This window comes from Galeopterus variegatus, unplaced genomic scaffold (assembly GCF_000696425.1).
Source record: "Galeopterus variegatus unplaced genomic scaffold, G_variegatus-3.0.2 Scaffold5537, whole genome shotgun sequence".
Classification (NCBI taxonomy): domain Eukaryota; kingdom Metazoa; phylum Chordata; class Mammalia; order Dermoptera; family Cynocephalidae; genus Galeopterus; species Galeopterus variegatus.
This window is the reverse complement of record NW_007731648.1, coordinates 81,611-97,874: the sequence shown is the minus strand read 5'-3', so window position 1 is coordinate 97,874 and position 16,264 is coordinate 81,611. Positions and strand designations below refer to the sequence as shown.

The window sequence follows — 16,264 nt, the reverse complement described above, 5'->3', positions numbered from 1 at the left end:
AAAAAAAAAAAAAAAAAAAAGAGCCCCAGCGGCCCCCAGGAGGAGATGTGCTGAGGACAAACAAACACGGGCGGAGGGGAAAGGAGGCGAGGAAGGCGAGCCTGACTGTTCCGAGAGATCGAGTTACTAATGGGAAACGACTGCAGCGGGGGGAGGACAACAAAATCTGCTGGAGGAAGAAAATAGCTGTGGACACAAAGAAACAGAAAGAAGTGCTATTTTCAGCGGTCCCTGGCTGCTTGCAAGTTCGCAGTGCCTGTAAGTTGGATTGGGGACTGCTCCTGCCTGAGCTGTGTCCAATTTGTTAAGAGACTAAAGCCAGCCCATTTTTGATAATTTAGTAGGAGGAGTTCGCTCCCTGGAGCTGCCACGGAGTTTTATTCAGACAACAAAGACCTGTCATCCTCCTCTCAACCCCCTGGTGATGGGCGAGCAGGGACAAACATTACAAAGGGGTGGGGGCTAGAGGGGAGGGGAGGCAGGAGCAGGGGGCATTTGCCTCCCCGCAGCACGCGCGCGCACGCACCCCTTACACGTTCCCAGCGGTCACGTTTCACAGGGGAAAGGGAGCCCTGCTTGTCCCCGCCCTGGCGCAGGAGGCTGAGAGCCGGTCTATTTGATCAGAGTTCAAGATCAGGGCTCACGGAATATCACCTCCAAACTTTGGGTTTCCTCCTTATGGACTTTTTTGTCACCAGCCTACAAGACTGTCGCCCGAAAAACAAATATTTGGCAGAAATTGGACCACTTGGCTGCTGTGCCCCTCTGCTTCCCATCCCCTTTCCCAACTCACTTTTCTGTCTGACAGTTCATCTTTCTGCCTTACCTCGCTGAGGGCCCTCGACCCTACCAGGTGCTGGAAAGTTCTCAAAAGTGAAGAAGGCGCCTGGAGAGCCCACGTGTCTGGAGGTTGCTTGTAGCAAAAAGATTTTCTTTGAAAAATTAGAGTGTAGGGGACAGGGCGTGGACTTGTAGGCACCGATTTGCAACAGAACCTTGACCACAGGGTGGTTTAATCCCTTACCTAATTCAGGTTTGAAGGAAAGTTGCTCGAGATGCTAATGTCCCATTTGAAACTTGTCAAGGCGGGCAGCGACTGGGGACTCCGGGTGAGGTTGGCGCTCGCCACCCCCTTCCCCAGGACTAGACGTCGGGCCCGTAGCGGGCTGTTCCCACTAACCTGGCAGGACGGGGGACTTGTAAAACCCGACGCACCGCACACTTAGGAAGGTGTGAAAGGGGCTCCGTGCTGGGGAGGGGGATAAGGTGAGAACGGACAAGCGGAGTGGCAGATCCGCTCCTCAAAGAGGTGGGATTGTTCTGTCCCCTCTGTTCCCGTCAGCGGCGGCTCCCTCCTTGGCCCCACTAAAAAGCGTCCACAGTACACTGATGCTGTCGATTCATTCAAACAGCCAGAGGTCCCCGAGGGCGCGCGGCTGCGACCCAGACACGAGGAGGAAGCCCGGGGCGCTCTCGCTCCTTCTGCTCCTCTAGTCAGTTTCCCACCGCTCCTCGCCCACCTTCTAGGGGACAGCGGTGCTTATTTCCTGACACAATCTGGATACCTCGGGTGAGCCGCACACCCACTTCCCTCCGCCCGGGGGAGCCCGACATGGAACTGTGGGCAAACCTGGAAAAATGAGAAGCAAGGGAGAGAGGGAGGGAAGGAGGGAAGGCAGGAATGGAGAGAGAAAGGAAACCACCCCTGGTGCACCCTTGACTTCCTGTCCCAAAGCATCGCCTCCTGAGGCTGCTGGAGTCACCTCTTCCATGAAACCCAAGACTTCACTGCTTCCCCTCCTTTTTTCTCAGGGTCAAAAACAATGTCATTTGCAGACTGGACGCTGTTAAGATCCTCTGGGTGCCAGAATACAGCTCATAAAACACAATTTCACACAAAAATGAATCCAATCAAGTGAACTAAGCTGGAGACAACCCCCTCCCTTCACTTTGGCCACTACTGACAGCAGGGCTGCTATTTACTGTAAGTAATGTAATTAGCTCCTTTGGATGGAAATCAATGAGCTTTTCAAATCCACGTGCACAGGAGAAGGGCCCTAAGGAAGGACTGGGGGCAGTGGCCCCTTCAGACAGCAGGTCCTCTCACAAAGGGGCAAATTGCCTTCACACAAGCCAGTAGCTAAACCGACTCAGAGCCTGAGGAGCAGGAGAAAGAGAAGGGGTCTCTAAGAACATCAGTTAACCCAAGGAAGCTCCAAGCAAAAAGTAAACACAGGACCTCAATCCCATCTCAACCTTGTCTAGTTTCTGTGCTAAACCCTCTCCACCCCTCAAATGGGGCTGTTTGAAATTAGGTTTGATTATTTCTGGATGTTGACCCTGCTCAGTAAGAACATACAACCCAAGAACACCACTCCCTCCTTGCAAGAGATGAAACTTTGGAAACTACATGAAGGGAAAGTTTAACAACTCCCAGAAAAAGCCAGAATTTTGTGAAGAGTGTCCAGGGAAGCCAAGCACGGAAGTCCTGTAAGCACTCCCATCCTTCACTCATGCATCATTCCACGCATTTGTTAATCACCTATCAGGCACAGGCAGCGCAGAGCACCTTCTACAATCAGCCTCTGAGCTGACTCTAGCTATGCCTGCTTTCTCTTATAAAATTCAGGCGCTCATAAAACACAATTTCACACAAAAATGAAGCCAATCAAGTGAACTAAGCTGGAGACAAGCCCCTCCCTTCACTTTGGCAACCACTGACAGCAGGGCTGCTATTTACTGTAAGTAATGTAATTAGCTCCTTTGGATGGAAATCAATGAACTTTTCAAATCCACGTGCACAGGAGAAGGGCCCCAAGGAGGGACTTGGGGCAGCGGCCCTTTCGGACAGCAGGTCCTCTCACAAAGGGGCAGATTGCCTTCACACAATCCAGTAGCTAAAACGACTCAGAGCCTGAGGAGCAGGAGAAAGAGAAGGGGTCTCTAAGAACATCAGTCAGTTAACCCAAGGAAGCTCCAAGCACCATCCGCCCAGACCTGCCTCCAGTTCCTAAGGAGGAAGCTCATGGGAGTTGGGGGGTGGGGATGAGCCATGAATTGGGTGTGTGACCTGGGGTGTCCTAATCTTTTTGTCTTGGACCCCTCGAGAGATTGCCTAAGAGGCCCCCCTGCTCACTCTCAAAGGACCATGAGGACTTTAAATAAGGAGAGCGTCTTTGTAGTTCTGCCTCCTCTCACCTCTCCTGAGGAGGGGCTGAGGCCAGGCTGTGCAGACAGGAAGCCTCCCCCTTCTCCCAGCTCCGGGCTGAATGGCCCGCAAGTGTTCTATAAAAGTTGAAGGGCTCGCTTTTTCAGTTCCTGGGGCTGAGCCCCAGCCTCGCTTAATGGGACAGGTGCACGGGGCTCTCTCCCGCCTGCATCCTGGAATGGGATCTCGAGTACCCTCTCTGAATTCAAAGCTCTACCAGGAGCAATGGGGCAGACCCCTGGCCTGGCGCTGCCCTCCTCACAGTTGGGCCCACGCAATTCTCTAAGCTCTCTTTTCCTTTCTGCTCCTCCAGCACCCATCCCGTTACTGTTGCCGCTTTCAGCAAAGCGGGCGGCTGAACTCCAGCCGGGAAGAGGAATTGGGATTGAGAGTTCGGGATCCTGGAATCTCCATGAGGGTCAGCGAGTCGGTGGTGCCCTTGTCCTGGGCTCCTGCAGGTCAACCTGGGCAAAGGGCTCGGGTAAATCGAACTCCTCAGAAGGGAGGAGAGGGGAAATAAAGGGGATGCATGGCTGGGCAGCAGAGGCTTTGGGGTCAAGAGAGGAAAATAGCCCAGCGAGTGTGCATCTCTTGAAAGCATAGATGACTGAAGGTCTCTTCAGACCTGAATTTTGGAGGCCATGATCCTGTGCCCCCAATTTGCCTTAGAAGGGCAGGGGTCACTTTTCTTTCAGACCCTATTAAGCTGGTGGAGGAGCCCTTTTGGTCTGAAAAGTGCAGCTCTTGAAACAGTGTCGGCTTTTGGCACTGTCGTGTCATCCAAGGCGGGGAGGGGGGAGGCGGTGCTCAAGTCAGCGTTGTCTTGGGGCTGGGAAGCGCGCGCGCTCGGCGTCGTGTCACCCGGCCCTGGATGCCCGGCTGCGCTGGGAGGGAGGTGAACGCATGGCCGGCAGGCGCCGAGGCCTTTCTCTTGAAAGTGGAGACAGATTGTCTTTTTTGCAAAGCTTCCTCCAACACCGAGGTTGGCAGGTCCAGACTGTCCCCGCCGCACTGGCGCACCTTTCATTCAGTCCTACTCCAGAGGCACCCTCAAGACAGACGAGAGCGAGCCTAGCGGAGCGGGGGCCGAGCGAGCAGGGCCGCCTGGAGAAGGGCCGGCGGCTGCGCCCAGCTGCGCTCCTGTGCGGGCCCCTAGACCACAGGATGCCCAGGCCAGGGCCCTGCCCTTCCGCGCTCTCTGCCCACGTACGCCCTCCCGCCAGCTGCTTACTCCCTTCCACCCTCCAGCCTCCGTGGCCCCTGCGTTCTCCAGCGGGGCTGCCACCAAGTCTAGAACATCGCCCTTCTGAAGTCTGAAGCCGTTTTACCTGAGACTCGCTGCACCGTCGACCCTCAGGCCCCCAGAAATCAAGTCCCACCCTGCTCAGGCGGCCGCTGAGATCACGCCCGACACGGCTGCGCCGGCTTAGGGCTGAACAAACAAATGCGGCTGAAGCCAGGTTCCAGCGAAGCCTAACGCGGGTGCGAAACTGTGTTTTTCCTCCTCCCCCGGCCCATTTCTGTTCCAGCGAGGAGACACCCCGCGCAGCCCCGCGGAGGGTGCGGAGCGCATCCCCCAGGCCACTCACTGCTCTAGGCTCGCTGGCACCGTGACCTCCGCCCGCGCCCCGGAGCCCGGGTCCTGAGGAAAGTCAGAGACACTCAAGAGAAAGGCAAAGCAGGGAGACTCCGAACGAGGCTGCGTATTTTCAAGCCTACGAAGCGTGGTTGGATTTTTCAGACAGACACAGTCCCCTCGTCGTCCCACCCAGCGAAGGCGCGCACACGCGTACGGACGCGCGCACACGGTGTACGAGTAAAACCGTTCCAGGAAAAGGGGCCGAGGGATGAGAAGGCACCTGGCACGGAACTCACCTGCCTCCAGAGCGGTACCGTTCAGCATTCGCACGGCAGACGACGTTGATCTCGCCGGGACGACGGTCGCGCTGGCAGAGAAAAGCCGCGCGTCAGCCGGGCGGCACGGCCGGGGTGGCCCCAGCGCCTCCTCCCACCCAGCGGGCGCGTCCAAACCGCGCCTCCCCCGGGGACTTCAGGTGGGCGCGCGGCTTCCAGCAAAGCCGGGTCTCCCCCGGGTGGGCTCCCGAGCAGCCCTTGGGGTTCCCGGCCGTCTGGGCGCCCTCCGAGGACAGAAAACTGCTCCAACTGGGCACCGCCCGGTGGGATCTTACCTCGAGGTCTGGATGTCAAACGATCCCCCCAAGAACTCGGTTCACGGCAATGGAGGGCGGGAGGCGGCGGCCAGAGATGCGCACCGGTCCCTGCGTCCCGCCGATGGTCCCTCTGTTAATCCGAATAAATAAATAAACCTTTGGATGGAATGAACTTGTCCCCTCTGTCCGCTCAGCCCTCTCTGCCGCAATTGACCGGAGTCCCCACCTCTGACCCTCGGATCCCTCCGCCGGTCTTTTATTTTCTGTTTATGCTTCCAGATCGGGAGGGGGAGGAGGAGAGGTGGGCGGAGGGCACAGCCACGGGCCGGTGCCCGGGGACACGCTCCGAGGCTGCGCTCGGCCCCCTCAGCCTCTCGGTCATCAGAGGAGGTGTTAATGGAGGACTCGGCGGTGACCGAACCTCATAAAGCCGAGAGCGTCTCGAGGGTTGGGCGCAGCGGGGTGCGGGGACGGGGCTGGAGTCCCGGGGCGCTCCTGGGCTCTCGGGGCCACCAGCCGGCCTTTACCTTCCTGCAGCTTGTCCCTAAAAGGTGCCGCCGCCAGCTGGTGCGCATAGACGGTGAGTGGGCGGGAGCTCCTTCGGGAAGCGGGGCTAAGCCACTGATGGTCACCCACCCCGTCTCCGCCTCCCCCTCCCGGTCCGTCCCGCGCTACCCGCGCTCCCCGCGCTCCCGGGCGTGGCGTCAGGAACCGGTCACTTTGGGAAGCATTCCGGGCTCGAGGGCGGTGTTAGCCGCCTGACCGGCTTGGGGACCGCGAGCACCTTCCGCTCGGGCTCCGGCTAGAGGGTGGGGGTGGAGATGGACCTTCCGAGGGAAACGCTCAGTCACACCTGGCAGGCGACCGTTCGCTGGGACGCAGCCAGGCCCGGGACGGCCGGGGGCCTGTTACCTGGGCTCGAGTTCCCGAGGGGCTGCGTCGCCCAGGGCGCCCCAGGGAGACTCCGGACGAGGCTGTGTATTTTCAAGCCTACGAAGTGTGGTTGAGTTTTTCAGACAGACACAGTCCCCTCTTCGTGGCACCCAAGAAGGCGCGCGCACGCGTGTGGCCGCGCGCACACGGGGTACGAGTAAAATCGTTCCAGGAAAAGGGACCGAGGAAATGAGAAGGCACCTGGCACGGAACTCACCTGCCTCCAGAGCGGTACCGTTCAGCATTCTTACTGCAGAAGACGTTGATCTCGCGGGACGGGGGTCGCGCTGGCAGAGAAAAGCCGCGCGCCCGCCGAGGGGCACAGCCGGGGTTGCCCAAGCGCCTCCTCCCGCCCAGCGGGCGCGTCCAAACCGCGCCTCCCCCGGGGACTTCAGGTGGGCGCGCGGCTTCCAGCAAAGCCGGATCTCCCCCGGGTGGGCTCCCGAGCAGCCCTTGGGGTTCCCGGCCGTCTGGGCGCCGTCCGAGGACAGAAAACTGCTCCAACTGGGACGCCCCCCCCCCCGGTGGGATCTTACCTCGAGGTCCGGATATCAAATATTCCCCCCAAGAACTCGGTTCACGGCAATAGAGGGCGGGAGGCGGCGGCCAGAGGTGCGCACCGGTCCCTGCGTCCCGCCGATGGTCCCTGTTAATCCGAATAAGTAAATAAACGTTTGGATGAAATGAATTTGTCCCCTCTGTCGCTCACCGCTCTCTGCCGGAATTGACCGGAATCCCCACCTCTGACCCTCGGATCCCTCCGCCGGTCTTTTATTTTCTGTTTCTGCTTCCAGATCGGGCCGGGGAGGAGGATGGGGTGGGCGGAGGCACAGCCGCGGGCCGGTGCCCGGGGACACGCTCCGAGGATACGTTCGGCCCGCCCAGCCTCTCGGTCAATGGAGGACTCGGCGGTGACTGAACCTCAGAAAGCCGAGAGCGTCTCGAGGGTTGGGCGCAGCGGGCGGCGGGGACGGGGCTGGAGTCCCGGGACGCTCCGGGGCTCTCGGCCCCCAGCCGGCCTTTGCCTTCCTGCAGCTCGTCCCTATAAGGTGCCGCCGTCAGCTGGTGCGCACAGACGGTGAGTGCGCGGGAGCTCCTTCGGGAAACGGGGCTAAGCCACTGATGGTCACCCACCCCGTCTCTGCCTCCCCCTCCCGGTCCTTCCTGCGCTCCCCGCGCTCCCGGGCTTGGCGTCAGGAACCGGTCACTTTGGATGCATTCTGGGCTCGAGGGCGGTGTTAGCCGCCGGGCCGGCTTGGGGACCGCGGGCACCTTCCGCTCGGGCTCCGGCTAGAGGGTGGGGTGGAGATGAACCTTCCCAGGGAAACCCTCAGTCACACCTGGCAGGCGACCATTCGCTGGGACGCAGCCAGGCCCGGGACGGGCGGGGGCCTGTTACCTGGTCTCGAGTTCCCGAGGGGGCTGCGTCGCCCAGGGCGCAGGCAGGTCTCCGGAAAGTCGGGGAAGAACCGGGAAGCACGGCCGGGCCTCAGGCCAGTTCTTCACCCGCTCCCCGAGCCGGTGCGCCCCTCACAGCCCGAAGCGGGGAGCCGGGGATTACTGGGGGACCCGCGCCGGTGGGGAGGAGCGTGAGCAGGAAGATTGGGCGGGACTCGGTCCGGGTGACGGTGCGCCCGCCCTGCCCGCCCCTCCCCCGTGCCACCAGAGCCGATCCTGGGTGAGTGCGTGGGCCGAGGGCGCGGTGGGCCAGGGCTGCCCGCCCAGGGCTGCCCGCGGCGCCTTCCAGCCGCTGTGGAAACCACGTAGGTTTGGGGCGGCACGAGGGGCCGTGCGGAGGTGGACGCTGCCTCCCGGCCGGCCCCGCCACACAGTTTGGGGGCGGTCGGGGACAAACTAGGAGCGGCAAGTACGAGCCCCTGGCCTTGTCTTTCAATCCCAAATCCCGGAATGTCGCTCAGAACACCCCGGACAGAATCCCTCTTCCCACCCGAACACTTGGCTCCACTAACTAGTCGCTCCAGCCAATCAGTGCCACCAAGTTTACCTTGTAAGCTCCCCTGCCCCCGACTTTCCCCTTCCCATCCTGTCCTCAGCTCTTTCTTCAAGAATCCTTCCCCCCCCTCCCGCCCCCAATCTCGGTCATTTTTCACAGCCAGAAAGAGACGAGCTTCCCAGAAAGCCACCAAATGGATGGACGGCGATACCCACCCTAAGATGCTTAGAGCTCTGAACTCATCCCTGTCCAAAGCAGCTGTTTCTAATCTCTTTGGGGTCACACACCGTTTTAGGTATTTGATAACGACCTGCATTGCACACACACACGCACGCACGCACACACACACGGGCGCATGCACACTGAAGTGCACACCGAAGCTCATACTTTAGGATACAAACCTCGGGTGGGAGGACGTTGTCGTCAGGGATATCCTCATCCCGCTAGAGTCCATGATTCCCGGTTAACACTCACTTTTACGCCCGTAGTCCCAGGAAGGAGGGCCGTGAGTCTGGCCGTTTTGTGTCATGAGCCCAACTTGAAATCGTTTGTGGGAACGAGGGTCAACCCTTGAAGGCCCCCCTACACATCAGGGCATCGAGAGGTCCAGGGTAGGCTGGACGTTCCAGGGACAACCCCCTATCTGGCTAAAGATAGCTATGGGTTCTTTGACAATTTTTCTAGGAAATCAAGCTCTCCACAGAAGCACACAGAGGATGCAGAACCCCTCTCCCCCTTATATATCTAAATTTTCTTTCTTTCTTTCTTTTTTTTTTTCCTTTGGAGAGGGGATTATTTTGGCATTTAGAAGTACCTTTAATTTGTTGCAAGGTAGTGGGAAAATGGCACCGGGTTTTAAATTCTTCTCAGGGGATAAATTGTCCAGTCCACAAACTCAAAGCCATCGCTCAAACGAGTGAGAAGATGAAGTGGCAGTTGTCAGCAAGGAGTGGAGGACGAGGTTCCTTGTGTGCTAGCCGGGGACTTTGTGTTCTCAAAGTGCTCGTTGGAAAGCAACACACCAATTGCCATTTGTCTAGTAGTGAGCCTTCCTCCCCAGCCTCAATTGGAGGAGACAAATCTAAACCCCATTGGTTTTTGACGGTGGAACCGTGTACACAGAACAGACTTTGCGAAAGCCTTTGGAGAAAGGGCACTGTGCTGGAACACAGACCTGTGCCTGGCCCAGAGAGTGCCTCTTCTTCTCAGGGCCCCTCTGTTCCAAACACACAGTTTCGGAGCCCCACATTTTACCCGAAAAAAATAAAAGCCCTTCTTTTCCTTGCTCCACATAATCGCTGGGGGCAGCACGGCTTCTGAAGAGAGAAGAGTGTGCATCGTGATCCACCTGCTGTGAGGTCTGCCAAGGGCAGGGCCCTTCCCCAGCCAAGGGAAGAACGACCACTGCGGGAATCTGTCTCCACCCCTTTCTATGGTAACTTGCCCCCCCCCCAAGATTCCCATTTCTTTTGGGTCCTTCCCTGTTAGAAATAATCTAGAAATCTATCTCCCTTGATTTATTGCACCCTGGGACAGGAGTCTCCAGAAACCTTGAAAGTGGAGCAGCACCAGAGTTGATTTAAACCTAGAAGTCTCTATTTCTCAGCATCCACATGTGTTTGTACACAGACACCTAATAAGAAACCTGAATTTTTACTTTACAATGTGTGAATACAATATAGCTTAAAGCTCTTGCAGTGAGGCCCATTTATGTGGTCATATTGTGTTTAATGTGGGAGCTGCCACCCCTGATGTGTGGTTCACATTCATCTCTACAGAACCACAGTGAACTTCAGACCTTGGCTCCTGGCTCCAGGTGCAAGAAGGAGTAAGCGCGTCTCTCCACCCCACACCCCCAGCAGTTCCTTTGCTATTGTTGCCAGCAAGGCTTGAAGTTCTGCTAGGAAGAATCACGAACGTCTCATGTAGGGTAGCCCGTGATGGACGTCCTTTCTTCTTTAGCCAGTTCCCTACTGCAGGAAGTGCACTGGGAGGAGGAAAGAGCGCCTGTAGAGAGAAGGCATTGGTTGAGTTATTTCCACCTTCCAAAGGGCTTTCTCATAACACTGTCATACATTGGGCCCCTTTTCAAGATGAGTGTCCCTTCCTCATTCCCTTGTTTCTCCAGAAAGATGACCTTTTTAGACTGCATTTCCTTCTCTTCTCCGTCTTGGGGCTGCTGAAGAAAGCACCTTCCATCCCCCATCCAGAAAAATGGCCTAGAAAAACAGCTAGCTTCATGTTTTCTTTATATCCAGTGGAAAACATGGAGATAGCTGGTTGCTTCTTGATCCAAGAATGGAAAGGAAACTGGCTCCCAGGAATTACTATGCCTTTCTGGAAAGATTAAATGCCTCCAAGATCATAATGCTAATTACCTTCTCCTACTCCCTCCCGAAAATAAGTTCTAGACAGGACAATACCAGGCCACAGACACCTCTTTTTCATCCAAGGAAGCTGCTGACACCTCACAAGGCCCATGGGCAGTGTTGCTTAAGGGCACCATGGATAGGGCACCAGCAAAACTGAGGCACCAAAAATACCAACAATTTTTGGAGACAGTTTAATATTTGACATAAAAAACAATAGAAATCATAATCAAGGGGAAAATTAGAACCTTATTGGGCTTTTTTTCACTTATTTTACAATTAAGAAGAGCTTTTATTTTGAATTGAATGTTTTGGAAAGCCACCAGAATATTTTGGTTGCTTTACGGTCTCTAAAGCCTTTATTCAGGCCACAGGCAGAGCCTGAGGCAGACCCCTGAAGTGCTCAAGAATTTTTCAGATTCCATGAGGGAAGGCAGAGGGTCAGATCTGGGCAAAGCCAGGTTTCCAAGTGGGCAACAGCCTCATTTTACAGAAAAGCTTCCACTGGCGAGGAAAGGGCTCCCTGGGAGCTGCTGTCCTCACAGGGAAGTAGAGAAGAAGGTGTGGAAAGAGTGGTCCCTATGAGATCCTAGCTCTAGTTGGAGACTGACACCCAGGGGCATCCCTGCAGTGAATGAATGGTTGTAAAGCTAATAAAATGCTCAAATATAGATTCGGTAGGGAAGTGCCAAAAAAAATGGGAGAGGAAAGGGTGGGAGAGAGAAGAAAAAATGGTCTAAGCGAGGCATCTTCATCAGCCTGACCCCCCAAGTCAAAATGATTTAAAGTTTTTATTGAAAGAACAGATGGAAGATGAGAGCATTTCTTGATGCAGGATGGCACTTCTTGGGCACTCATATGTTAAACAATATAGCAATATATCAATCTTCTTATAGCTTAAGATATAAATAAAATGAATGTATTCAGACTCCTCTATTTGCCAGCAACCGCCCTTGGATTGTTAAAACTGATGAGAAAACAGTAGGAGAACTGAGGCTAAGAAAAATTAAGAGCTACTAATGTGACCTGACTGCTACTATTTATTTAATGGAAGTCATTATTTTCTTTCTTCAACATATGTGTCTGATAATGAAGCAGAAAGAAAGGAAAATAACTATCAATGTGCTACTTCGGAAACACAAACATTTGCTAGCTTTTTCATTTTATTGATGGTCTTTTAATATATATTTAATATTAAACAAATGCTCAAGTACTAACAGCACAGAGAGCAATTCTGGATTAGGGCTTTATTTTATTTTTTTTTAAATACATGTTCAGTTAGACAGAGAACAGAGATGAAATTGTGTCAAACATAAAAATATGAATTGAACTGCTTCTTTTTAGATGAATCTTTAACATTGACTTGACCATACGGACACTGCAGAAAAAATAAAACAAATTATTATTGAGTTATTTAACAATCATCTTGAAAAAGTACACTTTTACAGACTGCTAACAATGTTATATAGATTATTGGATCTATCGGGTCCTGCTAACTAAGAAGAGAATAATAGCAACCTCAGGCAAATGGTCCTAATTAGGGTCCAAGAACCATTTCCTAAATGCATCCTTCCAACTTTAAGAATTTTACTGTCAAACATCCACTCAGAAAATCCTCAAGTCCTCAATTTATGCAAAGCTCTTATGCATTTGATTAGAAACAGCTAATGGCACAGGTAGGAACATACATGAAAGCAAAGGCTTAATTTTCCAATACTGGCTGCAATTGAGACATGCATTTGGTGTCTATTCTTTAATTATAAAGTGGGTCAGTTAAAGGAAATAACACCTTCTTGCATTAAAACATACAAAGTGTTCTGTAAACAGAGGTGGTTATCTGTTTATAATCTTATAACAATTTACCTTACTACTATGCTTTGAAAAGTAATAGTGAGGAACCCATTCCCATTCATGCTTTGCTCAAAGTAGGAAAGGAGCAGTTATTTCATCTTAATCAGTGAATATAGAGATGCATCCGTTGAAACAAACATTTTAGGAAAAGTACACAACTAAATTCGGGTTAATCTTGTCTCACAGTTATTTTAAACACAGACTAGAAAAGAAACACAGAAAGAACCAGAGAGAGAGAGAGAGACCTTACATAGAGAGAGAGAGAGAGAGAGAGAGAGAGAGAGAGAGAGAGAGAAGGAAAGATGGATGGATGGAAAAGAGAGAAAAAGGAAAGAAAAGAAAAAGTCATTATCATCTGAAGGAAACCAACCTCTCAATGCTGGGCAAGTTGCTAAATATTTAGCTAATAATGAAGAAAATGCTTTCTGGGATCTAATTTGCAACACTTTAGATTTCTTTTCCTGACCTCTTTGCACTTGCCTACTGAATACAACTTATTTGAAACCTCATGAAAAGTTTCCTTGTAATAAATAGCTCCCATGAATTTCAAATCAAGCATTTAAAGGAACTGATGCTCACAGCGAAATGCTACAAAATTCCATTAACTTTAAAGGTCCTGTGTTGGTACTCAGGACTTCATTGTCCTTGACTAAAGTAGCTTGTGAAAAGTGCACTCCAGGTCTATTTGGCTTTTTTATTTGACTGTTGTTCAAATAATAGGTATTTATGAAGTTACAGAAGCACCGCAAGCTGCTGCTGTAATGCGAGAATTGCTACTCACATGTCTGCAGGCACAGCCACAGCATTCACCTCTCTGCAAGTGGGCAAGCTGTGTGAGCACCACATAGCCAGTAGCTGGATCCACATAGTTTAGCTGACCGGCCTGGAGAGTAATAACATAAAACAATTCATTAATCTCAATATTCATCATATCTCCTCACCATAATTTCTACTCATAAAATACTGCAAAAATATTTTTAAATAATATTAAGCTTTTTCCCAGCAATGTTAGTGGCACTTGCAATTAAAAACTGAATGCATTCTGACATTATACACAATCCAACTTTATGTGACATAAGGAGAAAATATACAGTTTGGGAAAAATGAGAAATTGATGAAAAAACAAGAACCCTCTATACCCAATAACTATGTAGCCACTGCTCCAATATTTTTCATTTGGTTTCTAGGGAACGAGCTTAATAACAGGTGATTTAAATGACTTTAAGAGCTTAAGAGGCTGAAAATGAACTTTCACTCAGAAGCTGCAGTTGCAATTTCAGTACTTAAAATATGTGGATAATGATTCAAACTTACAGAAAAGGTGTTAATCAAAACCAACAGTCCCTTTAGAAAAGTATTACCGTTGGTATTATTAAACATTTTTCTTTACCTTCATGATATGTTATTCCATTGCACATTTTACACTATTTTCTCTTTTTTTTGAGTGTGTTAGCTCTATTTTAAGTGAAAAAAAGTATTGTTTTTAACGTATTAACACTCACTGCTTTCAAAAGTTTGAGCAAAAGCAACGTTTAGTATAACATTTCAAATGTCAGGGAAGAATACTCTTCCTACATTCAAACAACATGAAAAAGTGTCCCAAGTACTTTGTGTGAAGGTAAAAGCAAATAACCTCTTCTGTGGATTTGAGTCCTTTGGGTGATATTACTAACCTTGAGTTTTTGTAGAGGAAGTTTCCCAAAGGTTTTTCATATAACCCTTTTACTATGCAGTAACTCAGTGTACCACACTCTTGCATAGAGCCTTTTCATTAAAACACACAGGAAACTTGCATGTCTTCTGACATATATTTTTGCATGAGTCATAAACTCCTTTTTTAAAATGGAATACAGTTACATTTCAATACAAGTATACAATGCATCATTGCAACAATTTGTCATTTTTTTGATGACAGCATTTGAACTCTCTTCTAGCCCTTTGAGAACATACAATAAATTATTGTTAATTATAGATGCCTAGCACTACCATAGAACACTAGAACTTATTTTTCCTATCTAGCTATGATTTTATATCTGTTAACCGTTTCTCATTTAATGGCTGAGTATTTTATTCTGGTTGAGGTTTGAACCAATTTATGATTCTTCAATAAAGTGTGGAGCAAAAGGACAGATAAAGTTCAAGTCTAGGTTCACGCTAAGGCATTCCTGCAAAGCTAGACCAGGGCAGCAGAAATCCAGCAAGCAGTCCCAAGACGGCCTAAGGGGCCTCCCAAATCCTTTGGAACCGCAGAGACAGATTACATGAAACTGGGAGCACTAAACACTACTTTAGAGTAATCTATTGTCAAGACCTCAGTTCTTTATTTACAAAGCCTGTGTTTGGAGACTTGGAAGAAAAACAAAAAAATGCTGGGAACTCTGTAGCAGCCTTCCTTTCACTTTTCATAGCTTCTGGGGATCTTCTGAGGGCAATTATCTGGCAAACTGGAAGCCTGATTGCTCCTGCGCATGCGCCTGCTCCTCCGCCTCCCACGTTGATCGAGCACCTCTGAGCTCTTTGGCTGCCCACACAAACTTAATTTGTCCTCAGTAAATGAGCCTCACGTAATGGTGGCAGCAGACAGAGATGCGGCAAGATGCTGACAGTTTGACTGGAGAGCAAGATGTTCAGTGGTGCACATCGGCACCAGGAAAAAGGTAAGAGAGCTGCTATCTGCCTGGAGGCCTGGAAGGACCATCATGAGGGAGCTCTGATTTGTTGAAAAAGAAAAACAACAAGCTTGTTAGTGGGTTTACTTACGGGCTCCTGGACAGTCATTTAACCTGTGATACTGACACTGATGAAACAAGTGTGGATTCCCCCAGTGAGAAAAAGTTTCCTTTCCTAGGCTGATTGAAACCGTCTTTACATGCCACGGGTTTTTGCTCTTAAAAGCAGTGAAACTCTTCGCTTATATCCACCACATTTATATGGTGGAGTATGGGAAGAAACTACACTCCTTATTTTAAAAAGAAGAGTATAAACAAGAACAATCAAAAGCCGCCAGCCATTTCCTCATGAATCTTTAGTTTCAACACTTGAATGGGTCAGACAGTGGATTCTCAGGGCCTACTAATTGTCAATGGAAAAAACAGTCAACTTTAAGCAACCTCCAAGGTTTTCTTCTCTACCCTCTGGCTCAAGCCACACTATATACTAGTCCTGTCAAGTACTGGTGTGTCACACACACACACACACACCTTATTACATAGGTTAATTTCATATTAATTTTCCATCTTTACTATGGACTCGGTTTCCCTCTCTTCATCTCAACGTTTCTTTTGCAAAGGTAATAAAAATATAAATATGCTACCTTTACACTCATGTGGTCTGAGTTGTTAGAAACCGTGAAGGGAAATGGTAAGTTTAGATATTGGTGCTAACAAGCAATCGTGAAGTTCGCTAAACAGAAGGAAAATAAAGCTCAAGAGTGTCTAGGAAGAATATAAACAACTGGCTGTAGTTTCCAACTGTAGTTTCTTCCGCTCCGTCAGAGTCGAAGGAAAGGAGAGGGCAGTGGCAAAAATTGTGTCGGTGTCTTATTGTTTTTTTCATTATTAAAATCACTGGATGGCAGAGTGTTCAACTGATAATTCAGATAAACACACAACATATTTTTCCTAAGACTTTTCAGTTCCTTCACCTTCTCCATCAATTCCTTAACCTCCCGTTCCCCAGCACACGCACACGCACACACAGACACACACGCGCACACACACACACACACACGCACACAGTGGTAGTGGGTCCCTCGCTGCGACCAGAGTCTAGCTAGGAC

The 16,264-nt window shown here is 51.0% G+C and overlaps 1 protein-coding gene across 2 annotated transcripts in view; it reads right to left on the bottom strand.

Annotated features, from left to right (window-relative positions):
* Positions 1 to 9,914: 9,914 nt before the first annotated feature.
* LOC103605008 (chromosome unknown open reading frame, human C1orf53) overlaps positions 9,915 to 16,264 on the bottom strand; it is a 6,917-nt gene continuing 567 nt past the window's right edge. Inside the window, exons 1-3 of one of the 2 annotated variants that reach the window (XR_551767.1) lie at positions 14,160 to 15,712; positions 13,268 to 13,369; positions 9,915 to 10,273 (exon numbers count right to left, since the gene is read on the bottom strand). Coding sequence is in view for 1 of the 2 variants with exons in the window: in XM_008589591.1 (XP_008587813.1) it covers positions 9,983 to 10,273; positions 13,268 to 13,369 (393 nt within the window). In the remaining variant the exon portion in view is untranslated. Of the gene's footprint in view, positions 10,274 to 13,267; positions 13,370 to 14,159; positions 15,713 to 16,264 lie in introns of those variants that run through there. The other variant, XM_008589591.1, reaches the window with a different exon arrangement.